The following is a 25038-nucleotide window of genomic DNA, read 5'->3' as shown; positions in this document are numbered from 1 at the left end:
TCTGGTGACGTCTTCAGTTGGATTCTCACCTAAGCTTTCCCCTGTTATGATCCCGCGTCCCAGCGATTTTCTTACACTACGTCATTGCACGGCTGCCCCGGGGATCTTCTTTAAAGGGTTAAAAAGCCATTGCCACTTTGAGCTGAACCGCCCCCTTCATTGCTTGGCTGCAGGGCTGTGCGCCACAAACCCTGCCGGTGCCCGTCCCCCTGCAGCCTTGTCTGCACTATTGCTACCGTAACCCACGGTCACATGGTGTCTCTGTCCCCCTTTAGTGGCCAGGCCATAGACAGCGGTTTGCGTCCCCTCCAGGGCTTGGGTTCACACAGCTGGTCCTTTAACATGAGCAGCGCCGATCCTGCTTTTAGAGCCAGAGTCTCAAGTCCCTACCAATGGTGCCCCGTCCATTACATTGGCACTGCTCTGATCTACCTCTCTCGGACGTCAGCTGTGGACGCTGTTTTAAGCGCCCGATCCATGATACCTACTCTGAGCAGGGACAGCTAACACGGTGTCTAAAAAAAGCCAGCAGCCCACCTACCCTCAAGCTCCCACGGCCGCTATGACCCATAGGGCTGGCCCGGTGCTGGTGCTGGTGCTGGTGGGAAGTGTTTGCAAACTTTCCCTGGCTTAGACAGAGTTAAGGAAGTTCAGAAACCAGGATCCTGACATGAATGTAAATCCTGACCCATTGCGACTTAAACACACTCCTTGCAAAAACGTATTGGTGACTGGGGAAGCGGAAAAGCCCCCGACAGCTCGTGCCCTCACAGCTAACAGCTGGTGCATATGGACCACAAAGGCAGCAGGCCCGGGAAGAATTTGTACCACCAGTGTCAGAGGTCATTGCCTCTGGGAGGCAGCAATGCCAGCAGACGCGCTGTATTTACACAGGCAGTCACTAGAGGGCGCTGGCGCCATTGTATTGTTGCCTTGAACCTGTTGCCCAAAGCACCTTGCGCTTAGGCTGAGATTCATTTTTACCACTGCCACCGGCTGGGTCCTGCCATTTGGGCCCTGTGCTGGGTCGGGGCCGTGCGGGGCTGTGCGGGGCTGTGCGGGGCTGTGATGCCGGAAGCAAACCCCTCCCACACAGCCTGGCACGCAGCACGCTCCCTGCACCATCCAGTGCCCACAGTGCCCCTCTGCAGACCAGCGGGTACAGCCAGGACCCTGTCCCTCCCCCACGCTAGGTGGGGGCTGTCTACTACGTCCATGTGCCTCTAGGGGAACAATCTGCTGCCCTAAGCCATTGTTCCTGGCAGCCTCCTCCTCCAGGAGAGGCCAGTGGGCAGCTAGTGACCCTGTGCTGGAGGAGTTGAGCTGGCCGCTGGCGGCAATGCTGCGGAGAGGCAGGGATGGGGCTCTCAGAGTCTGCTGCTCTGGTGGTCAGTCTCTCCAGGGGAGCAGAGCCGTGGACTGGGGACCTGGCTAGCAGGGGCGTAGCCAGGTTCTAGGAGCAGGGGGAGCGAACACACACAAAACGGCGCCACCCGCTGCCAAATGCTTCAAGATGCTCAGAGAGAAGCATACGTACAAAGTACTATCAGGAAGGACCCGTGTCATGTCCTTGTAAGTACCCCCTGCTGGCCACCGCTAACATTGCTGTGAGGGGCATTCCAGCCTCTGAGCGCTTTATCCCTGGGATAAAGAACAGAATCCAGCCACTGCCCCAATCTCGGGATCCCTGGGCCCACCCTTAGGGCACAGACTTTGGTGCACGTTGGAAGCTGCTATCCAGCTACCTAGTCCCTCTGGTTGCATCCCTGACCCCTCTGAGTTCCTGATATTTAAACACACCTCTCTCCCAGAACTCCAAAAGGTGTGATGCATCAGTTTTAGCATTGAACCCCTCGGGGGCATGCAGTAGTGGTGAAGAGCGAGACACTTTCCTGAGACTCTAACACATTAATGCACTTTTATACTTCATCACGTAGAGCACAGGAGAGCGCAGATCATACAAAACAATCAACACTAAACGCATGTTCCTCACCGCTCCAGGGCATTCTCTGGGCTGAGGGCCAAGTCCCTCGGGTTGTCTGCAGGCCTTAGGCTCAGGAACGTGGGCATGAGGCTGCTACATACTGAGGAGTGCTCCAGTCCTTTAAAAAAAAAAAAAGAAGTACTGGAACGTGCTCCAAGTCCACCGCTAAGTGATACTGGCAGCACCCAACTGCCATTGCAGCTCCTCCAGAAGGTGCTAGAATGGCGTTCCGGAGTGTTCCGCACAATTCCAGCCCCGGTGCTGAGTGAGCTCTCTGCTCCCCCCCAGCTACGCTCCTGTGGCTAGTACTTCCCGGCCAACATTGGGTCAGTCATGCCCCCCACTTCTCCACAGGGACAGGCACCTCTGTGCATGGGGTTCGCCCCTCCCCCATGCAGCGCTATCTTCCCACAAACCCCTTGAAAGGGGTGCTGAAGACAGGCTTCTGTGGAAGTGGGGGTGCTGGTGCCCCAGAGCCGGTGCCCGGGCGCAGAGCCCAATGCAGATGACCCCAGTGTCCCACAGGACCCCATGACCTGCTGGGACTGTCCCATGGAGGGCGCTAACCCCGCCCCGACAGAGCAGGTCAGGAGTTGTTCCTCATGGGTGTGGTGCTGGGCTTTCTCCCAGCGGGGAGGGGGGTGCTCTGGCCCAACGCCGCCCCCTCCCCATGGCAGGCATTTCTAACTGGACCCCTCAGGTGGGCGGCCGGGCATTCGTGTGACCAGCTCTGGGCACATGCCATCTCCAGGCTGGCCGACAGCAATGGGCAGAACAGCCAAGGGGCCCCCTGGAAAGGGATGGCTGAGGTTTTTGGGCGGTGCTGCCGGCTGCGCTGCTGGGCATGCGCTTCCGGCTCGGCCACGGCGTCCACGTGCCCACCCGGCTGCCTTCGCCACAGCCAGTACCACCCGGTGCGTGCCTGGGAGCCCTGCGGCCCACCCACGCGATTTAAAAGGGCCCAGGGCCATGGTCGGTGGGTATCAAAGGCAGGGGGAGGACGTACCTCCCCAACAGCCTTGCGTGGCCCTGTCCACACTCAATCCCCTTCCTGCTTCCTGGGCTGTGGTGCTGGGGGCTCTTCCCCCCGTGGCCGGGGCCCCAAGCTGGGGGGCTAACGGGGACTGGCCTGTGCTGCGGGGATGGGGGTGGGGTGCATCTCCCGCTCACCCTCCCTCCCGGTACTCCGGGGCTGCCGGCACTCGGGCGGCCTGGGAGTGTGTAGGGGGGGGCTGGCTGGGAGTGTGTGAGGGGGGCTGGCTGCCACGCCAGGAGTGGGGGCACAACTTCCTTCATGACACCCAGGGAATCCCCCGCTGGTGCCGTCCTGCAGCAGCGCGGAGATCCCCATTGTTATTGCACATACCCCTTGCTCGGGACAGGTTGGCGTGAGGAGCTTTGCACCCAGCATTCAGAGCTGCCGGCAAAGTGCCACCGTGACCAGCCAGCAGTGGGGAGTCCACAGAGGAGGGACAGGCTGAGGAGCTGGGTCCTTCTGAAGTCTGAGCAGTTCTTGGTGGAAGGCACACTGCAGGCAGAGGCTGTCCGGGCCTTGTGGGAAGCTGCATTCTGCGCTGAGCCCTGCACTTTGGGCAGGACGCTGGGATGGGGAGAGTTAGAGAACAGCCACCGGGATCAAACGCCTGGGCAGGAAAACCTCTCAGGAAAGGACAAGGCCGGGGGGTGGCCGGTCTGCAGCAGAGGGCCCAGGGGAATTGCAGCCATCTGCAGATCTGCGGGGAGGTCTTGTGAAAAGGATGGGGGCTGATCCTGCAGCAAGGATAATGGAGGTTAAATATCAGGAAAACCTGCAGGACTCCAGGAGCAGAGCAGGGCACTGGACAGGACAAGCACCTGGGGGAGGCTGCAGACTCCCCCGCCTCCGGGGCCCAATCCCCATTGCCCCGTGCTGTCGCTGGCACTGAGCCACTCGGGACAAGTGTGAAAGCCGGTGACTCACTGGGCTCAATCATTTGTTGTCAGATATCAGCTCTTGTTAAAGATTATTAATGCAGACGGGGCAGGGGGGGAAGTGGAAGAATAGGTGTACTGTCACTTTAAATCTATGGCAGGGAGCCAGGTCCAGGGGGCTGGGAAGGGTCAAAGAAGCAGAGAGAGACAGAGCAGCCGTGGGGTTAATCTTCCTCCCCTCACTCTAATAAAGTCCCTTGTTCAGCGTTGGAAGAAAGCGACACTTCTCCTTTGTCCCCTAGGGCAGCTGGAACCCGCTGTGCTGACGGGAAGGGCCTGTCGTCAAACAAGTGAGATGTGGGACATCTTCGATCCCGGTGCAGAGATGGGAGCGTCATGTACGTAAGTCACTCAAATCCCACGGGAAACTCCCCCGCGGCGAAAGTCAGTGCCAGAGCTCACGAGTGCTTTCCACGGCGGGGCTGGCTCTGCTCTCCCCTCTGTAGCATGGACTGTTTGTACATTGCCTGACGGGGCCCAGGCACCTGAGCCGCCCAGAGCAAAGTGCAGACAAACCCCGCCCCAAAGATGACATCAGAGACACACAAGCACAGGTGGCATCTGAACCTCCACTTCAGGGACACGCGAGCCCCAGCCCCACCCCTTCCACCCCGCTTCACCCAGCATCTTCCACCTCCCTCAGCCGCCGGAGCCCTGAGGCCTGTCAAAGTCACACTCGGGACTCACAATTTGTCAGACCACTCTGTTTTATTAGCACAGCGCTCTGCTAATACATTCAGTTAATGTGAGCCCCATGCAAGACCCAAACAGTCTTATTTATAGAGATCAAAGGGCGCAAACAAAACAAAGGGACAAAGAGAGCAAAATGGTAAAATTTACCTGGGGCACAATATGCATATCCTCCTTCCTTACTAACTCGTATCCATCTAAGCTTAAAGCTTCACCAATTGCCCTTAAGAGGAGCAATTGTTCTATCTTAATGTCTGCTTTCCTGACACCTGGATCGCAGCATTTCTCATTTCTACCTAAGGTACATACAGCATTCTTTAATTCATTCTAGTTCTTTAATAGAATTCATTTCACTTTCACAGGCCCCACCCCCCAGCGCGGACAGAGGAGCCCCTGGCCACCCTGCGCCAGCTGCCCCAAACCCCAGGCCACTGATCCGAGCTGAGCCCCTCACCAGCTTATACCCCACCCATGCACAGAAATCTACCAGACAGGCCCACATGGCACCTGCTTTGTCAGGACGAGGACACTGCTCAAAGACACCTAGAAACCTGGCAGGACCCATCAGTTTGAAAGACACCTTTGATTTTCCCAACAGGTGCAGGAATTGGCAAGGAGCAGAACCCCACACACACACCTGCCACACGCAAGCAGAAACCTTTCCACTGCTAGAAATACACCAGGCCGATGCGCATGGCGTACGTCAGCAGCAGATGCCAACACCTGAAGATATGCAATCAGTTCAGAGAGAACTAGGAGTTTTATGGATCTGTCAACATTTCTTCCACGCCTCGGATATGTACGTGAGCCCGAGACGACTACGGGACAAAGCTGCAGGCTGGACATGGGCGCTTTAGCATGATGCAGCCTGCAACGTATCAAGGAGCAGGTGACCAACTATCCCGCCCTGAAATACTAGGATGTGAACGGAGAGACAGCCTGGCAGTGGGATGGGGCTGAAGGCTGAGAATTTACACAAATCCCCTTTTGCCAGCAGCCGGCTCTCCTGCCAGCAGCTCCCACCCTGCCCCAGCTCAGGGCTCCTGTCCTGCAGCTTCTCTGTTTACTTTCCAAATTTCCCAGGCTGCCCCACACCATTCGTTCAACCTCCCAGGGTCAGAGTTAATGCTGTGTGTTTGAGTGGCACTCCCCCAGCCAATCAGGTTTTTTCAGTGTAGCCTGGGGGGTGGGAGCTCTCGCCCAGCTTCACACCAGAAAATTGACTACACATCAGATGGTGGCCCCCAAGGGCCTGCCCTACATGCGGCTGATACCGCGATGCCACAGCTCTTAGCCATCAGCTACGAGAAAGGGGCTGGGATGTGCATCACCGACTTCTTACCCAGAGCATTTATTCTGGCACTTTCTGCTCAGAACCACCTCCATTCCCTGACTTACTACAGGGCTGGATGGGAATTGCAAGGAGAGAATCTCCCCAGAGGAAAAGATCCAGTATTAACGTCCCAGAGACTGGGGAGACCTTGGTGCCTCTGTCGGCGATGGGGCCATCCATGGGCCAGAGTGCCCAGGGCTGAGGAGCTCAGGGACAGGGGGGCAGGTGGGCATCACACTTCTGACCAGGGGTTCAGGTCCCTTGGGACCGGAATTGGAGGTGGGGTTGGGTGCAGGTGGCACAGTTACGCGGCATTGGCTGGGGCTGGCATGAGTTAAGCCTTGAGAGGCCTTTGTTGATTTGGTGTCTCTTTAGGGGACAGCTAGATCCTGGTGGGGGCCACAGAGACCTCCAGGGGGAGGAAGAAACACAGCCAGGAGCCACCATTAGACACTCCAGACCGGGGTACACTTGCCCCCCATCTCTTCCTCCCCACATGGAGCCTGCAGCTCTATTTGTGGGGTCAGGGTGGGGTGAATGGCGGCACAGCAAGGAGGCCTGCCTGGGGCACGTGGGCAGCGGGGAGTGGTGGTTTGGAGGATTAAAATGGGCTGGGGAAGGCATCTCAAAGGAGCTCTGTGCTGGGGCCGGGCTGTGTACGGGGTGCTGGGTTCAGACTCGCTGTCTATTTCTGTTTGTCTGTTTAGACTGGCAGCCCTTCTGGGTGTGGGCAGCACCCAGCAATGGCCCTGGTCCCGACTGGGCCTCTTGGCGCTACCGTAACCCAAATCAACAGGAATATGAATGGTCCTGCTCGTCAGTCTGTGCCAGCACAAAGCCAGAGGCTATGGCTCCACCCTCCCTGATCGGACCCCGGATGGGCCCGCCCGGGCCTTGTGCAGCATAGACCCAGCTGAGTGGTTTGGCTGGGACCTCATGAACTCGGCCCTCCCTGGACGGGACACGAGGAGGGTCGGCTGGACCCGAGAGCAGCTCGCACAGAACTGAGCAGTGTCATCCCAGCCGGCAATGACCTCACCCAGCTCAGAACTTCTGAGCCGTTTGGATCCAAACAGCCTGATGCCGTTGGGACCAGAACATTCCAGGACGATTTAAACCACAACCGTCTGGTGCCACTTGGATCAAACCCTTGGCTCAGGTCAATCGTGATCCTGTCTCTGCTGAAGAATTGGACCAGAACCGCTATCCCTTCCACAGCAGAGACCCAGACCTTCTGGCTGGTGCTGAGACAGAGAATCCAGGAGGTTTCGAGGACTGTGACAGGCACCAGCCTTGGCCCGAGTCCCCAGAACCAGGACCATGGCGCACAGCCAGGGGCTTCCTGCTGACGCCCCAGAGACGAATCCTGGAGCTGCCCAGGAGGGGTCAGGTGAGCAGGACGTTCCCTGGGCCCACAGGACACTCGGGGGAGAGGCTGGCAGGGGTCCTAGGTCAAGGATGAACTCGAATTCTCTCTCTGCCTGGCCCAGGGAGGTCTCAGAGGGGGAGGGGGAGAGAAACAGAGACTCCACCAGGGCACAGTGTGGGAAACAGACTCCAAGTGGGGAGAGACAGAGCCCTCTAAATGGTTAAATGGAAAAGAGGAAGGGGGAGACACAGACACCCACCGCCCCAGGGGTGAAGGAGACACCAGGAAGAGGAGATATCTGGGGGCACAAAATGGCTCTTCCATGTAGAGACGCCAGTGCAGAGTCCTGGGCCCTTGGGGTAACGAGCCTAAGCCAGGGGCTTTGGAGATGGGCACAGCCAGGTCTCAGGCTGCTCCTGGTAACCATGCCAGGGTCAGATGTCAGGGCTGGGGCAGACCAATGGGGCAGAGTGTCCATCCCCCCCAGGCCAGGGCAGCATCGGCACCGACAGGACGTTGTCTAGGGCTCTGTCCAACCTAGTTGCCAATGTGCCAAGCGAGGGGGCTCTGGCCCTTCCCTGGGCACAGCGTGTCAGATCCCTGACTGGTCGCTCCCCTGATATTCGTACTCAGGGAGTTCCCTTACCCACCCCTTTCCCTTACCCATGGGGGGCACCTTTGGGCCTGGGACACAGGGCTGGGAGCCGGAGGGGGATGCGCCGCTGGGGGCGATGGCCGCAGGAGTTGGGCTTTCATTCTGCTTTCAGAGTCGCAGAGAGCAGGGGAGTCGCCCCCTCGTCAGGGGGTCTCTGCTGGGAGCCCCGTTCCTGGGGAAACGGCGGAGGAGAGGGTCTCTGCCTCTGCAGGCCCCAGGGACCCAAGCCAGAAGACCTCCACGGCCACATCCGTCACCAGCCACTCCTCCGCCCGCGGTGTGCAGCCTGTGGCCTCCAACCGCCTATGTGCGCAGCCTCCAGATCCACCCGGCGCCGGCATGAAGAGAAAGCGCTCGGCACGTGTCAGAGAGGCCAAGGAGGAGGGAGAAGAAAAGACCCTTTTCTACATGCAGGTCAGGGTCGTGAACGGCGTCTCGGTGGCCTGGGAGACGGGGGCCGGCTTTGAAGCCATTAGGAAGCGCCCCCGCATTTTTAAGGCCAATTACATCGGAGGAGAAAGTTTTGCTGGCTCGGACCGGAGCAGCTCCCACACCAGGTCCGACCTGGGGGACGTGGACCCCGAGGCGGGGGACGTGGACCTCGAGGCAGAGAGCGACGCTGGGGGACCAGCAGAGGAGGCTCCGCAGCAGCCGATGGGAGCGCCCCCTGAGTGGCTCCTCACCCCCGAGCAGGGCCTGCGCTGCCTGGCCTGCTGCCGAGTCTTCCCCAGCCTGGAGGCCCTGACCCAGCATGTCAAGCAGGGGCTGCGCGAAGGCTTCAGCTGCCGCGTCTACTACCGGGTGCTGGGGCAGCTCAGGGCGGGAGAGCCGCCCCGGAAGAGACGGCGACGTGGGGCCCGGGAGTGCAGCAAGTGTGGGGGAGAGATACGGCGCCCACGCAAGGCTGCCAGATAGGCCTGGCAAGGACACGCCGGGGGAGCCCAGCTGCTGGCTGAGACCGGAGACGACTCTGCCAGCGGGTCCGGGCACACACGCCAGTCGCTGCCCCTGGCTAGGAAGCCCTGCCCGCTGCCGGCTTGCCAGCCGGACCCAATCTCCACGTGAGGCCAGGTCAACGAGCTCTGGGTCTCGCCGTGATACGCCCGGGCCCCTGCTTGGGAACTGCCAGCGCTACGAGCATCAGGGCTGAGAACTGGCAGCTCCAGCAGTGCCAGGCCAACGGCATCCCAGCCCAGCGCGCCAGATCCACACCAGGCTCCCCCCTGGGGCCAACAGGCCGAACCGGAGCTGCCAGGCTCCCTCCCCTCCCCCAGCCCGGCCGGAGGAGCAACCTGCAGCTCCCGCAGCAAGGCCCTGCCGGATGCCAGCAGAGCCCCAGACAGCAACGCCGAGACCCACCCCTCCATAGGGCCGTGGCCGCACCCGACCCAGCCACCAGGGACGGGGAAAGAACTGATGACATCAGCCAGCCTTCTCCCTGCCGGGACCCACCTAAAGCCTTGGCCACCGCCCAGAGGGCTGGAGGGTCGGTAGCAGAGACACCTGCTTAGAGACGCACACGGACTCTGGCCCATCGACGGGAGGCAGGTGATGAGAAGACGTCTCTCTGCAGCATCCCCAGAGACGGACGCACAGGGCGGCTACGACACACAGCCCCTGAAGGCTGAGCCGTGGCCTCTGCCGCCACAGAGCAAGGAGCTGGGAGCGCGCCCCGCCGGCACAGACATCAGCTAAGTGACTTACTGCAGGGTTCTCGTCGGGGGGGGGGGGGGGGCCTAGGCTCCCGCAGCGACTCAGGGGCTTGTGAGCTAGGGCAGGTAGCTAAAGGGTCTGGGCAGGGGGCTGGAGGTCAGGAAGGCAGATGGGGACAAGGGCTGGGTGAGAAAAAGGGGTGTGTGGGCGGGGGCAAGGATGGGAGGAAGGGGGCGTGGGCGGGGGCCACACCTCGACCAGCCACAACGGAGCTAAAGGTCTTACCTGCATCTTCACTAGGAGCAGGTTTAGCTGACCCACAGTAGATCCACCTGACCTAAACCCCAGCCCGTGTCTTAGTCCAGGCAAAGGGCCGGTGTCCTCCTCAGCGCCTGGCCCAGCTCGGTCAGGTGCTAAATTGAGCGAGAGGGACATAAAAATCTGCTAGGCGGCTTTGACATGCTCAGGCTGGCGCTCAGATCCCAGCTGTAAAGCAGGGGAAACATTCTGTGCTCCCAAGTGCACCAAACGCCACAGCCGCCCGCCCGCACTTCAGCTGAGGGGACGAAAGGCTTTCACCAACATTCATTAATGAAGCTTCACGCCCCTTGGCAGGAGTGGTAGCATCCAGAGCCTTGTGCGGCTGACCGGGAAACTGAGGCACAAAGAGGCAAAATGACTCAACCGAGATCACACAGTGACTCTGGGAATCTGACATTTCTTTGTGCCAGACAAAGGCAGAACCCCTTCCATGCAAAACAGCAGCTAACCTGGGAAGGGAAGCAGCGTGTGTGACCATCAGAGCATCCCCCGTTTAGTTTGGCTACTAAGGAGCACAGCCCTAAAGTCACCCTATAACCCCCTGTTCATATGTTACATTCCATGCAGCGTCCATTCTTATCAAGGGCACGAAGCCCTGTCGGAGGCAGTGGGGGCTGCCCGGCAAACCCTGAAGCCGGTAGCGCTCGGGCAGCTGTTTCGTGTGGCTGGGAGGGAGGAGGGGGAATGCGGGGCGCTCAAGGGAGGGGGCGGAGTTGGGGCGGGGACTTTGCGGGAGGGGCGGGGTTGGAGCAGGGGCGGGGCAGGGAAGGGGCGGAGTTGGGGCGGGGACTTTGGGGAGGGGCGGAGTTGGGACAGGGCCGGGGCAGGGAAGGGGCGGAGTTGGGGCGGGTCTTTGGGGGAGGGGTGGAGTTTGTACAAAGGGGACACTGACCTGCACTGTGAAGCGCTTAGCGATCTATGGATGAAAAGTGCTATATCACAGCGAGGGATTAGTATTAATTCCTTTTCTCTTCCTCCCCGTTGTGAGCCCCAGCTACTGCCATAAAGACCCCTGTGTTCCAGAAAGAACGTCAACCAGATGCTTCCCGAGTGACCTACTCAGGGTGCCACTTGCCCCCATCCGGCCAGGAGGTAAATATCAGAGTGTGGCCGACCTACCGGGTTGACCAAAACAATCGCTTGCCCTTTATCCACAAACCTGATGATTCTCAGACCCAGTTTTTGGTCTCCACCAACCGTCCCGCTTGGTAGCAGAGTTTTAGTAGCAGAGGCTGTAGTGAGGACTCGCAGGGCTAAGATCATGCTAAAAACACTGTGGAACATTCATATATCAACCTAAAGGAACAGAATGCATTGTGGGATATGTTGGCCTTGCCTATCTTTATCATGTGTGCAACTTCCTGGGGGATAGGGTGACCAGACAGCAAATGTGAAACATCGGGACTGTCCCTATAAACCTATGTAAGAAAAAGACCCCAAAATTGGGACTGTCCCTATAAAATCGGGACATCTGGTCACCCTACTGGGGGAGGGAGCGGGGGTTGTTTTCAAATTAGCAAATAACCAAACAACAATAGTCACTCCCCGAATTAACGAGGTTTGGCTAGACAGTGACTAAGGGGCAGCTGGCGCTAGGTGCCGCTGTTGGCTAATGGTGATATCTGTAGCAGTGAGACGTTTCTGTACTTCCACAGCGCTGGGCTAGCAGGGACTTGGCCCTGCAGGCAGCAGGCAGGTGCTTTGGCAGAGCTGGGGCCGGGAGGAGGGAGCAGAATTGGACTGGCAGGGGATACTCCAAGCTCGGACAGCAGTGCATTGGCAGAGCGGGTGGGAGCTGTGCTGGAGTGGCTGGGAGCGTGGCAGGCCATGCTCATGGTGTATGGACCGGTCCGTGTGGGGGGACCACAGATTGCAATAGCACAAGATGTTGCAGGTCCGATTGAGATGTGTTGTCAGAGCTGGGGGAGGCAAGTGCCCACAGCAGCAGCCCCGCAGCATCGTGCCTGGGCCCAGGCAGCTCTGTCAGCCTCCTGCGGCCAAGAGACCCGATTTCACTCCAAAGAGGAGAGCATTTCCGGAACAAGCGCCTTCGTTCCCAGCCCGCTCACAGTAACTGCCCTGGCCGCATGGCTGCCTGCCATGAGCAGAGTCTGGGTGTGACGCTGCATTTCTTAAGGGAACCTGCCTCACAGCTCTCTCTCTGTTCACAGAGTGACACTCGCACAGGGGAAGGGCCTGGAAGGAAGTCTGCCTTGATACGGTTTGCGTCCCGGTTGCGGGGCAGACACAGCAGGAGCTGACCACATCCCCAGCTTCACACTCCCCATTCTTATAGCACCGCCGGGTCCTTTGTTAAGGTCAGACGTCGGCAGCCGAAAAGGAGCTTCACATCTTCTATCACCAGAATCTCATTCAAACAGGAAAACAACCAAAGGCAGAAGGCAAACTTTGAGCCCTCTTTGAATTCCTCCTGGTGGTTTGACGCAAAGCAGTCACACTGAAGGCAACAATTCTCCATTCTTCATTAGGGGCCCGATCCTGTGACGTGCTGAGGGCACTTAACGGCACTCAGGAACCTTTCAGGATCAGGCCCCATAGTTCCATATGCCAGGCTGTTATTATCCTGTAACATTTATACTGCATTGGTGCCTAGAGGCCAGCCAGGCCTGGGGCCAGTTGTGCTGGGGACTCCAACAGACAGAGCTAGTGTCTTCCTAGATGCAAACCACACATGCCCATGGGCTGAAATCAGAGCACATGGAAAAAGCTAACGTTAGCGTGGTATCAAAGCATCACTCCAACTGGTAGAGACATTGTCTACACCCAGTGGTCTCTGGTACCCATTTGTGATACGCTGCATGCACAAAAGGGAAGAAGGGAGGTTAGTTCTGTGGGACAGTGAAGAACAGAGGAGATATGTGGATTTTTTTCATGTATTGTCTATTTGATTGCAATCATGAAATCTGCCACATGGATGCAAGGAGTTAACTCAGTCCTAGGTGGCTTTGTTGTGCGGGGGGCCTCACAGTGTTTTTGTTTTGTTTTCTTGTTCGGCTGGGCAGCGCTCAAGGGTTTGGGTTTTTTTGTTTTTATGTTGTTGTTGTTGTTTCGGCCGGGCAGCGCGGGGGGGGGGGGGCGGTTTCGGCAGCACGAAACTGGGGGGGGGGTTGGGGCTTTGGGTGACCCGGCCCGGCCCAGTGCTCCGGAGGTTTGGGCGGCCTGGCCCGGCCCGGCGCCCCAGGGGTTTGGGCAGCCTGGCGCAACGGTAGGGGGCGGGGGTTTGGGCGGCCCGGCATGGCGCTCAGGGGCGGGCGGTGGTTTGGGCGGCGTGGCGCTGGGGGTGGGTGCGGGGGTTTGAGCAGCCTGGTGCAGCGCCTGAAGGGGGGGGGCGCAAGTTTTTGGGCGGCACGGCGCGGCGCTGGGGGGGGGGAGCGGGGGTTTGGGCGGCCCGGTGCAACACTCGGGGGGGGCGGGGGTTTGTGCGGCGAGCTGCTCGGGGGGGGCAGGGGTTGAGCGGCCCGGTGCAGCGGCTGGGGGGGGGGGCACGGGGGTTTAGGCGGCCCGGCGCGGCGCTTGGGGTGGGGCACGGGGGTTTGGGCAACCCAGCGAGGTGCTTGGGGGGGGCAGGGGTTTGGGCGGCCCGGCGCAACGCTCGGGGGGAGCGGGGGTTTGTGTGGCGAGCTGCTCGGGTGGGGTGAGGGTTTGGGGGACCCGGCCCAGCGCTCGGGGGGGGAGCGTGGGTTTCGGCGGCCTGGCGCTCGGGGGGGGCGGGGGTTTCGGCAGCCCGGCGCAGCACAGTGCTGGGGGGGCGGTGTTACGGCAGGGCGGCGCTCTTCTTTTTCGCCTGGGGCAGCAAAAAAGTTAGAGCCGGCCCTGCTTGAAGCTCACGGAGAAGCAGGGTCTGCAGAGAAAGAGACTGTTAGTGGCTCCAGAAGAGCTGGGGTACGAGGGCTAAGTCGGGCCTACCTAATTCTGGAGGGAAATTGTCTACATTGTAAGTTAGAGCGCAGCAAGTTAGCGTGCTCTAGATTCACACCCGGGCTTGCTGTGCACTAACTCGCCCTGTGGACAAGCCCTGAGAGAGGTGCAGCTCATCCCTGAACCGGGACAGGAACAAACCATCAACTTCCACCCTTTCAGTTTACGGACACTGGGCCAAAATTTTCCATTGCAAGATTTTTTCTGTTGAGAGAAAATGGCCTTTTTGTAGCAAAAAAATCAATTTTCACCTGCACTGTTTGGGGGGTGTAGCAATGTGGACTCACCCCTACGGCTCCTCCTGCTGGTCATCTCAGGGAATTACCTCACCAGCCTCCGGAGTGCCCTCTGCAGGCCAGTGATCCACCTTACCGCTGGCCCCGTGTCCCTCCCAGACCCCGGTGCCCTTTTATCTGGGGTGCTGCCCCCTGGCAATGCCCCCACACTCTGCCTCTGGGTCTCCCCTCTCAGGGGAACCCCCAACCCTCTAATCCCCACCTTGCCTGACACTGGGCTACTGCCAGTCACCGACTAGCCTCCGCGCCCTGGGGCGGGCTGCAGTGTCAGCCACTCATCATAGGCAAGGTCAGGTCTGGACCTGCTGCCTCTCTCTGCAACCCAGTGCCTCTATGGGGCCTTGGATAGGGTTATCATATGTCCGGTTTTTCCCGGACATGTCTGTTTTTTTGGTAATCAAACCCCCGTCTGGGGGGAATTTCCAAAAAGCCGAACGTGTCCGGGAAAAATACTCCCAGCTTTGCCGGCATCCCCGGCTTACCCTAGAGCAGGCTCCGGCAACTGCTGCTGCTCCCTGACTCCTCAGCTCTGTGCAGCTGAAGACCGGAGTTGCCCGAGTGCTACCGGCTTCACGGTTTGCCGGGCAGCCCCCAGACCTCCAGACCCTGCCCCCGGCCGGGCGCTTCCCCTCCCGGACTCCGGCTGCGCTGGGGAAGTGCCCGGCCGGGGGCGCAGTGGGACTGGAGGTCTGGGGGCTGCCCAGCAAACCGTGAAGCCGGTAGCGCTCGGGCAGCTGTTTCGTGTGGCTGGGAGGGAGGAGGGGGAATGCGGGGCGCTCAAGGGAGGGGGCGGAGTTGGGGTGGGGACTTTGCGGGAGGGGCGGAGTTGGGCAGGGAAGGGGCGGAGTTGGGATAGGGACTTTGGGGGAGGGGTGGAGTTGGGGAGGGGAAGGAGCGGGGCCAGAGCCCCGTGGAGTATCCTCTTTTTAAAAACCTTAAGTATGGTAACCCTAGCCTTGGACAAGGCCCTGCAGCCTGGGGAGTTGTCAGCCTGGAGCTCCCCAGCCCCTCTGGCCTTTCCCCAGCCCTGCCTCACTCTAGGCACCTCTAGGTAGGCCCCCCCGGCCCGGCCCGGCCTCCCTGGAGGCAGAGAGAGTCTGCCTGCTCCTGGCCCACTGTCCTCTTATAAGGGCAGGCTGTCTCTGCTACACTCCTGCATTTCTCATCCAAGCTCTGGCTTCTCTTGAGAGCCTGCTGCTCTCGGCAGGTTCCGCGTGAGATTATGACGCTAGCAGACCAGGTGCCATCTCATGCCAAGGTCCCCCTGTCTCCGCTGAACACAGCCAAATACAGAGCTGGAAACAGTCTTGCACCCCTGTGTATTAGTGTTGTTAAAACAGTTATTCGAATTATAAGAATGTGTTTAGCGTTTAGACTGCATTAAATGCATGTGAGTTGCTGCAGCTTTAATCTAATGTATAACATCTGTATCCTATATGGCAAGGTAGTATTTGAGCAGTTATATTGTAAGCCTCTGTAACTGTATAAATCACCCGACTGGAGAGAGAGATTAACTCGTGTGATGGACGGATCTGCAACTGAAGGTGTTACATCCTGCTTAGCAAGAAAGGCCCATGGACACCAGATGGACTATTGTGGACAAAGGACAAAAGACTTTGTTGCTCTGCTCTTCCCCCCCCCCCACCCAATGAAGATGAGTCATGCAATTGGATTCCTCACATCAGTAGAGTTTGCAGCTCAGAGCACATGAGAGGAGGGGGATAAAACCCCTAACAAGGAGGCGCTGATTATCTTTGTGCTGCTTGGAGTCTGGGGGGGCAAGGTTTGTTAGGCATAAGCAAGAGATCCCCAGTTGCTTAGTCTTAAAGGACATATAGAGCTTGCTTATTATAGACTTCTATTACCTTTTGAAACTTAAGATTGTAACTCATTTGTGTGTGTATGTTTACCTGCTTTAACCTTGTAAATAACCCTCTAGTTTCCTTTTCCTGTTAATAAATCCCTATATAGTTTATTATAGGATTGTCTACAAACGTTGTCTTTGGTATGAGATTTAAGGTACAATTGACCTGGGGTAAGTGACTGATCCTTTGGGACTGGGATTAGCCTGAATATTGCTGCGTCTGACGAAGTGGGTATTCACCCACGAAAGCTTATGCTCCAATACATCTGTTAGTCTTGAAGGCACCACAGGACTCTCTGTTGCTTTTTACGGAATATTGCTGTGATTCTTGGTGTAAGGGACCATCTATCACAAGGGTAGCTCATCTGCGTGGCAAGACAGATTGGAGTACCCACGGGGACTGTCTGTGACTCCATGGTTAGGCTTTTTTAGTGCCTGAGGAGTTTGCACTTGATGATTGGTTGGTGAAATCTAAGTGGAGACCTCACAGCCAGTTTGGGGTTTGTGCCCTGGGGTTGGTACGCAGGCTCTTGGGGCCCGGCAGGCAGCATGACAGAGATTAGCTGTAGGGGTAACAGTTTACAGAGGTGCTGAGACAGGTTTTCTAACCCTAACAGTAGATGGGGCTGTGACCGCAGCATGGCTCAGCCCAGGCATTCGAGCACCACTAGTCAGCCTGGCTTCAAAGCCACGAGATTTTTTTCCTAAAGTTACACCTGTCTCCCATCCCGTAGTATTGGAGCATCCCCCGGTCTCTACAGTATTTACCCTCACAGCACCTCGTGCAGCAGGGCTGGTATCCCCATTGGACAGCTGGGGAGCTGAGGCTCAGAGAGACTAAGGCCCAGACGCTCAAAGGTGTTTAGACTCAATGGAAATTAGGTCCCACAGGGAGTCTGCGGCAGCGCAGGGGCCTGAAGCCGGTCTCCCTGTGTCCCAGGCTGGAGCGCTGACCTAGGCCCACCACCGCTGTCTTTTATTTGCCTTCTGCTTTTTGAACCTCGAGGGGTCACGTTTCAAAGAAAAACGACAGCCGAGAGTCCCCTGGGATCACAGGAGTCTGGGTCCTGGGGCTTTAAGCAAAAACACCAAAATCATGAGCTGCCCGTGCTGTGACACTGGTTTTGTAAACGAATAGACCCTCTGGTGACGTCTTCAGTTGGATTCTCACCTAAGCTTTCCCCTGTTATGATCCCGCGTCCCAGCGATTTTCTTACACTACGTCATTGCACGGCTGCCCCGGGGATCTTCTTTAAAGGGTTAAAAAAGCCATTGCCACTTTGAGCTGAACCGCCCCCTTCATTGCTTGGCTGCAGGGCTGTGCGCCACAAACCCTGCCGGTGCCCGTCCCCCTGCAGCCTTGTCTGCACTATTGCTACCGTAACCCATGGTCACATGGTGTCTCTGTCCCCCTTTAGTGGCCAGGCCATAGACAGCGGTTTGCGTCCCCTCCAGGGCTTGGGTTCACACAGCTGGTCCTTTAACATGAGCAGCGGCCGATCCTGCTTTTAGAGCCAGAGTCTCAAGTCCCTACCAATGGTGCCCCGTCCATTACATTGGCACTGCTCTGATCTACCTCTCTCGGACGTCAGCTGTGGACGCTGTTTGAAGCGCCCGATCCATGATACCTACTCTGAGCAGGGACAGCTAACACGGTGTCTAAAAAAAGCCAGCAGCCCAGATTCAGTCAGGCTCCCACGGCCGCTATGACCCATGGGGCTGGCCCGGTGCTGGTGCTGGTGGGAAGTGTTTGCAAACTTTCCCTGGCTTAGACAGAGTTAAGGAAGTTCAGAAACCAGGATCCTGACATGAACGTAAATCCTGACCCATTGCGACTTAAACACACTCCTTGCAAAAACGTATTGGTGACTGGGGAAGCGGAAAAGCCCCCGACAGCTCGTGCCCTCACAGCTAACAGCTGGTGCATATGGACCACAAAGGCAGCAGGCCCGGGAAGAATTTGTACCACCAGTGTCAGAGGTCATTGCCTCTGGGAGGCAGCAATGCCAGCAGACGCGCTGTATTTACACAGGCCGTCACTAGAGGGCGCTGGCGCCATTGTATTGTTGCCTTGAACCTGTTGCCCAAAGCACCTTGCGCTTAGGCTGAGATTCATTTTTACCATTGCCACCGGCTGGGTCCTGCCATTTGGGCCCTGTGCTGCGTCGGGGCCGTGCGGGGCTGTGCGGGGCTGTGATGCCGGAAGCAAACCCCTCCCACACAGCCTGGCACGCAGCACGCTCCCTGCACCATCCAGTGCCCACAGTGCCCCTCTGCAGACCAGCGGGTACAGCCAGGACCCTGTCCCTCCCCCACGCTAGGTGGGGGCTGTCTACTACGTCCATGTGCCTCTAGGGGAACAATCTGCTGCCCTAAGCCATTGTTCCTGGCAGCCTCCTCCTCCAGGAGAGGCCAGTGGGCAGCTAGTGACCCTGTGCTGGAGGAGCTGAGCTGGCCGGTGGCGGCAATGCTGCGGAGAGGCAGGGATCGGGCTCTCAGAGTCTGCTGCTCTGCTGGTCAGTCTCTCCAGGGGAGCAGAGCCGTGGACTGGGGACCTGGCTAGCAGGGGCGTAGCCAGGTTCTAGGAGCAGGGGGAGCGAACACACACAAAAAGGCGCCACCCGCTGCCAAATGCTTCAAGATGCTCAGAGAGAAGCATACGTACAAAGTACTATCAGGAAGGACCCGTGTCGTATCCTTGTAAGTGCCCCCTGCTGGCCACCCGCTAACATTGCTGTGAGGGGCATTCCAGGCTATGAGCGCTTTATCCCTGGGATAAAGAACAGAATCCAGCCACTGCCCCAATCTCGGGGTCCCTGGGCCCACCCTTAGGGCCCAGACTTTGGTGCACGTTGGAAGCTGCTATCCAGCTACCTAGTCCCTCTGGTTGCATCCCTGACCCCTCTGAGTTCCTGATATTTAAACACACCTCTCTCCCAGAACTCCAAAAGGTGTGATGCGTCAGTTTTAGCATTGAACCCCTCGGGGGCATGCAGTAGTGGTGAAGAGCGAGACACTTTCCTGAGACTCTAACACATTAATGCACTTTTATACTTCATCACGTAGAGCACAGGAGAGCGCAGATCATACAGAACAATCAACACTAAACGCATGTTCCTCACCGCTCCAGGGCATTCTCTGGGCTGGGGGCCAAGTCCCTCGGGTTGTCTGCAGGCCTTGGGCTCAGGAACGTGGGCATGAGGCTGCTACATACTGAGGAGTGCTCCAGTCCTTTAAAAAAAAAAAAAAAAAAGTACTGGAACGTGCTCCAAGTCCACCGCTAAGTGATACTGGCAGCACCCAACTGCCATTGCAGCTCCTCCAGAAGGTGCTAGAATGGCGTTCCGGAGTGTTCCGGCACAATTCCAGCCCCGGTGCTGAGTGAGCTCTCTGCTCCCCCCCAGCTACGCTCCTGTGGCTAGCACTTCCCGGCCAACATTGGGTCAGTCATGCCCCCCACTTCTCCACAGGGACAGGCACCTCTGTGCATGGGGTTCGCCCCTCCCCCATGCAGCGCTATCTTCCCACAAACCCCTTGAAAGGGGTGCTGAAGACAGGCTTCTGTGGAAGTGGGGGTGCTGGTGCCCCAGAGCTGGTGCCCGGGCGCAGAGCCCAATGCAGATGACCCCAGTGTCCCACAGGACCCCATGACCTGCTGGGACTGTCCCATGGAGGGCGCTAACCCCGCCCCGACAGAGCAGGTCAGGAGTTGTTCCTCATGGGTGTGGTGCTGGGCTTTCTCCCAGCGGGGAGGGGGGTGCTCTGGCCCAACGCCGCCCCCTCCCCATGGCAGGCATTTCTAACTGGACCCCTCAGGCGCGCGGCCGGGCATTCGTGTGACCAGCTCTGGGCACATGCCATCTCCAGGCTGGCCGACAGCAATCGGCAGAACAGCCAAGGGGCCCCCTGGAAAGGGATGGCTGAGGTTTTTGGGCGGTGCTGCCGGCTGCGCTGCTGGGCATGCGCTTCCGGCTCGGCCACGGCGTCCACGTGCCCACCCGGCTGCCTTCGCCGCAGCCAGTACCACCCGGTGCGTGCCTGGGAGCCCTGCGGCTCACCCACGCGATTTAAAAGGGCCCAGGGCCATGGTCGGTGGGAATCAAAGGCAGGGGGAGGATTTACCTCCCCAACAGCCTTGCGTTGCCCTGCCCACACTCAATCCCCTTCCTGCTTCCTGGGCTGTGGTGCTGGGGGCTCTTCGCCCCGTGGCCGGGGCCCCAAGCTGGGGGACTAACGGGGACTGGCCTGTGCTCCGGGGATGGGGGTGGGGCGCGTCTCCTGCTCACCCTCCCTCCCGGCACTCCGGGGCTGCCGGCACTCGGGTGGTCTGGGAGTGTGTGGGGGGGGCTGGCTGGGAGTGTGTGAGGGGGGCTGGCTGCCACGCCAGGAGTGGGGGCACAACTTCCTTCATGACACCCAGGGAATCCCCCGCTGGTGCCGTCCTGCAGCAGCGCGGAGATCACCATTGTTATTGCACATACCCCTTGCTGGGACAGGTTGGCGTGAGGAGCTTTGCACCCAGCATTCAGAGCTGCCGGCAAAGTGCCACTGTGACCAGCCAGCAGTGGGGAGTCCACAGAGGAGGGACAGGCCGAGGAGCTGGGTCCTTCTGACGTCTGAGCAGTTCTTGGTGGAAGGCACACTGCAGGCAGAGGCTGTCCGGGCCTTGTGGGAAGCTGCATTCTGCGCTGAGCCCTGCACTTTGGGCAGGACGCTGGGATGGGGAGAGTTAGAGAACAGCCACCGGGATCAAACGCCTGGGCAGGAAAACCTCTCAGGAAAGGACAAGGCCGGGGGGTGGCCGGTCTGCAGCAGAGGGCCCAGGGGAATTGCAGCCATCTGCAGATCTGCGGGGAGGTCTTGTGAAAAGGATGGGGGCTGATCCTGCAGCAAGGATAATGGAGGTTAAATATCAGGAAAACCTGCAGGACTCCAGGAGCAGAGCAGGGCACTGGACAGGACAAGCACCTGGGGGAGGCTGCAGACTCCCCCGCCTCCGGGGCCCAATCCCCATTGCCCCGTGCTGTCGCTGGCACTGAGCCACTCGGGACAAGTGTGAAAGCCGGTGACTCACTGGGCTCAATCATTTGTTGTCAGATATCAGCTCTTGTTAAAGATTATTAATGCAGACGGGGCAGGGGGGGAAGTGGAAGAATAGGTGTATTGTCACTTTAAATCTATGGCAGGGAGCCAGGTCCAGGGGGCTGGGAAGGGTCAAAGAAGCAGAGAGAGACAGAGCAGCCGTGGGGTTAATCCTCCTCCCCTCACTCTAATAAAGTCCCTTGTTCAGCGTTGGAAGAAAGCGACACTTCTCCTTTGTCCCCTAGGGCAGCTGGAACCCGCTGTGCTGACGGGAAGGGCCTGTCGTCAAACAAGTGAGATGTGGGACATCTTCGATCCCGGTGCAGAGATGGGAGCGTCATGTACGTAAGTCACTGAAATCCCACGGGAAGCTCCCCCGCGGCGACCGTCAGTGCCAGAGCTCACGAGTGCTTTCCACGGCGGGGCTGGCTCTGCTCTCCCCTCTGTAGCATGGACTGTTTGTACATTGCCTGACGGGGCCCAGGCACCTGAGCCGCCCAGAGCAAAGTGCAGACAAACCCCGCCCCAAAGATGATATCAGAGACACACAAGCACAGGTGGCATGTGAACCTCCACTTCAGGGACACGCGATCCCCAGCCCCACCCCTTCCGCCCCGCTTCACCCAGCATCTTCCACCTCCCTCAGCCGCCGGAGCCCTGAGGCCTGTCAAAGTCACACTCGGGACTCACAATTTGTCAGACCACTCTGTTTTATTAGCACAGCGCTCTGCTAATACATTCAGTTAATGTGAGCCCCATGCAAGACCCAAACAGTCTTATTTATAGAGATCAAAGGGCGCAAACAAAACAAAGGGACAAAGAGAGCAAAATGGTAAAATTTACCTGGGGCACAATATGCATATCCTCCTTCCTTACTAACTCGTATCCATCTAAGCTTAAAGCTTCACCAATTGCCCTTAAGAGGAGCAATTGTTCTATCTTAATGTCTGCTTTCCTGACACCTGGATCGCAGCATTTCTCATTTCTACCTAAGGTACATACAGCATTCTTTAATTCATTCTAGTTCTTTAATAGAATTCATTTCACTTTCACAGGCCCCACCCCCCAGCGCGGACAGAGGAGCCCCTGGCCACCCTGCGCCAGCTGCCCCAAACCCCAGGCCACTGATCCGAGCTGAGCCCCCCACCAGCTTATACCCCACCCATGCACAGAAATCTACCAGACAGACCCACATGGCACCTGCTTTGTCAGGACGAGGACACTGCTCAAAGACACCTAGAAACCTGGCAGGACCCATCAGTTTGAAAGACACCTTTGATTTTCCCAACAGGTGCAGGAATTGGCAAGGAGCAGAACCCCACACACACACCTGCCACACGCAAGCAGAAACCTTTCCACTGCTACAAATACACCAGGCCGATGCGCATGGCGTACGTCAGCAGCAGATGCCAACACCTGAAGATATGCAATCAGTTCAGAGAGAACTAGGAGTTTTATGGATCTGTCAACATTTCTTCCACGCCTCGGGTATGTACGTGAGCCCGAGACGACTACGGGACAAAGCTGCAGGCTGGACATGGGCGCTTTAGCATGATGCAGCCTGCAACGTATCAAGGAGCAGGTGACCAACTATCCCGCCCTGAAATACTAGGATGTGAACGGAGAGACAGCCTGGCAGTGGGATGGGGCTGAAGGCTGAGAATTTACACAAATCCCCTTTTGCCAGCAGCCGGCTCTCCTGCCAGCAGCTCCCGCCCTGCCCCAGCTCAGGGCTCCTGTCCTGCAGCTTCTCTGTTTTCTTTCCAAATTTCCCAGACTGCCCCACACCATTCGTTCAACCTCCCAGGGTCAGAGTTAATGCTGTGTGTTTGAGTGGCACTCCCCCAGCCAATCAGGTTTTTTCAGTGTAGCCTGGGGGGCGGGAGCTCTCGCCCAGCTTCACACCAGAAAATTGACTACACATCAGATGGTGGCCCCCAAGGGCCTGCCCTACATGCGGCTGATACCGCGATGCCACAGCTCTTAGCCATCAGCTACGAGAAAGGGGCAGGGATGTACATCACCGACTTCTTACCCAGAGCATTTATTCTGGCACTTTCTGCTCAGAACCACCTCCATTCCCTGACTTACAACAGGGCTGGATGGGAATTGCAAGGAGAGAATCTCCACAGAGGAAAAGATCCAGTATTAACGTCCCAGAGACTGGGGAGACCTTGGTGCCTCTGTCGGCGATGGGGCCATCCATGGGCCAGAGTGCCCAGGGCTGAGGAGCTCAGGGACAGGGGGGCAGGTGGGCATCACACTTCTGACCAGGGGTTCAGGTCCCTTGGGACCGGAATTGGAGGTGGGGTTGGGTGCAGGTGGCACAGTTACACGGCATTGGCTGGGGCTGGCATGAGTTAAGCCTTGAGAGGCCTTTGTTGATTTGGTGTCTCTTTAGGGGACAGCTAGATCCTGGTGGGGGCCACAGAGACCTCCAGGGGGAGGAAGAAACACAGCCAGGAGCCACCATTAGACACTCCAGACCGGGGTACACTTGCCCCCCATCTCTTCCTCCCCACATGGAGCCTGCAGCTCTATTTGTGGGGTCAGGGTGGGGTGAATGGCGGCACAGCAAGGAGGCCTGCCTGGGGCACGTGGGCAGCGGGGAGTGGTGGTTTGGAGGATTAAAATGGGCTGGGGAAGGCATCTCAAAGGAGCTCTGTGCTGGGGCCGGGCTGTGTACGGGGTGCTGGGTTCAGACTCGCTGTCTATTTCTGTTTGTCTGTTTAGACTGGCAGCCCTTCTGGTGTGGGCAGCACCCAGCAATGGCCCTGGTCCCGACTGGGCCTCTTGGCGCTACCGTAACCCAAATCAACAGGAATATGAATGGTCCTGCTCGTCAGTCTGTGCCAGCACAAAGCCAGAGGCTATGGCTCCACCCTCCCTGATCGGACCCCGGATGGGCCCGCCCGGGCCTTGTGCAGCATAGACCCAGCTGAGTGGTTTGGCTGGGACCTCATGAACTCGGCCCTCCCTGGACGGGACACGAGGAGGGTCGGCTGGACCCGAGAGCAGCTCGCACAGAACTGAGCAGTGTCATCCCAGCTGGCAATGACCTCACCCAGCTCAGAACTTCTGAGCCGTTTGGATCCAAACAGCCTGATGCCGTTGGGACCAGAACATTCCAGGACGATTTAAACCACAACCGTCTGGTGCCCCTTGGATCAAACCCTTGGCTCAGGTCAATCGTGATCCTGTCTCTGCTGCCTGCACTGTGAGATCTGGAGATTTAGCTGAAGAATTGGACCAGAACCGCCATCCCTTCCACAGCAGAGACCCAGACCTTCTGGCTGGTGCTGGGACAGAGAATCCAGGAGGTTTCGAGGACTGTGACAGGCACCAGCCTTGGCCCGAGTCCCCAGAGCCAGGACCATGGCGCACAGCCAGGGGCTTCCTGCTGACGCCCCAGAGACGAATCCTGGAGCTGCCCAGGAGGGGTCAGGTGAGCAGGACGTTCCCTGGGCCCACAGGACACTCGCGGGAGAGGCTGGCAGGGGTCCTAGGTCAAGGATGAACTCGAATTCTCTCTCTGCCTGGCCCAGGGAGGTCTCAGAGGGGGAGGGGGAGAGAAACAGAGACTCCACCAGGGCACAGTGGGGGAAACAGACTCCAAGTGGGGAGAGACAGAGCCCTCTAAATGGTTAAATGGAAAAGAGGAAGGGGGAGACACAGACACCCACCCCCCCAGGGGTGAAGGAGACACCAGGAAGAGGAGATATCTGGGGGCACAAAATGGCTCTTCCATGTAGAGACGCCAGTGCAGAGTCCTGGGCCCTTGGGGTAACGAGCCTAAGCCAGGGGCTTTGGAGATGGGCACAGCCAGGTCTCAGGCTGCTCCTGGTAACCATGCCAGGGTCAGATGTCAGGGCTGGGGCAGA

The 25038-nt window shown here is 58.4% G+C and overlaps 2 protein-coding genes across 2 annotated transcripts in view; one reads left to right on the top strand and one right to left on the bottom strand.

Moving 5' to 3' along the window:
• Window positions 1-25038, bottom strand: part of LOC103307124 (PHD finger protein 7) — a 210594-nt gene that overhangs the window by 132209 nt on the left and 53347 nt on the right. The gene's annotated exons all lie outside the window — the stretch shown is intronic.
• LOC135976635 (protein FAM170B-like) lies at window positions 7299-9593 on the top strand. Its single transcript, XM_065573498.1, has 2 exons — window positions 7299-7368; window positions 8115-9593. The coding sequence occupies exons 1-2, from the start codon at window positions 7299-7301 to the stop codon at window positions 8915-8917; spliced, it is 873 nt and encodes a 290-aa protein (XP_065429570.1). The 3' UTR covers window positions 8918-9593.

The sequence above is a fragment of the Chrysemys picta genome, chromosome 19 (assembly GCF_011386835.1).
Source record: "Chrysemys picta bellii isolate R12L10 chromosome 19, ASM1138683v2, whole genome shotgun sequence".
Taxonomy (NCBI): domain Eukaryota; kingdom Metazoa; phylum Chordata; order Testudines; family Emydidae; genus Chrysemys; species Chrysemys picta.
Note: the sequence above shows the minus strand (reverse complement) of the source record. Positions and strands in the feature narration are given on the sequence as shown.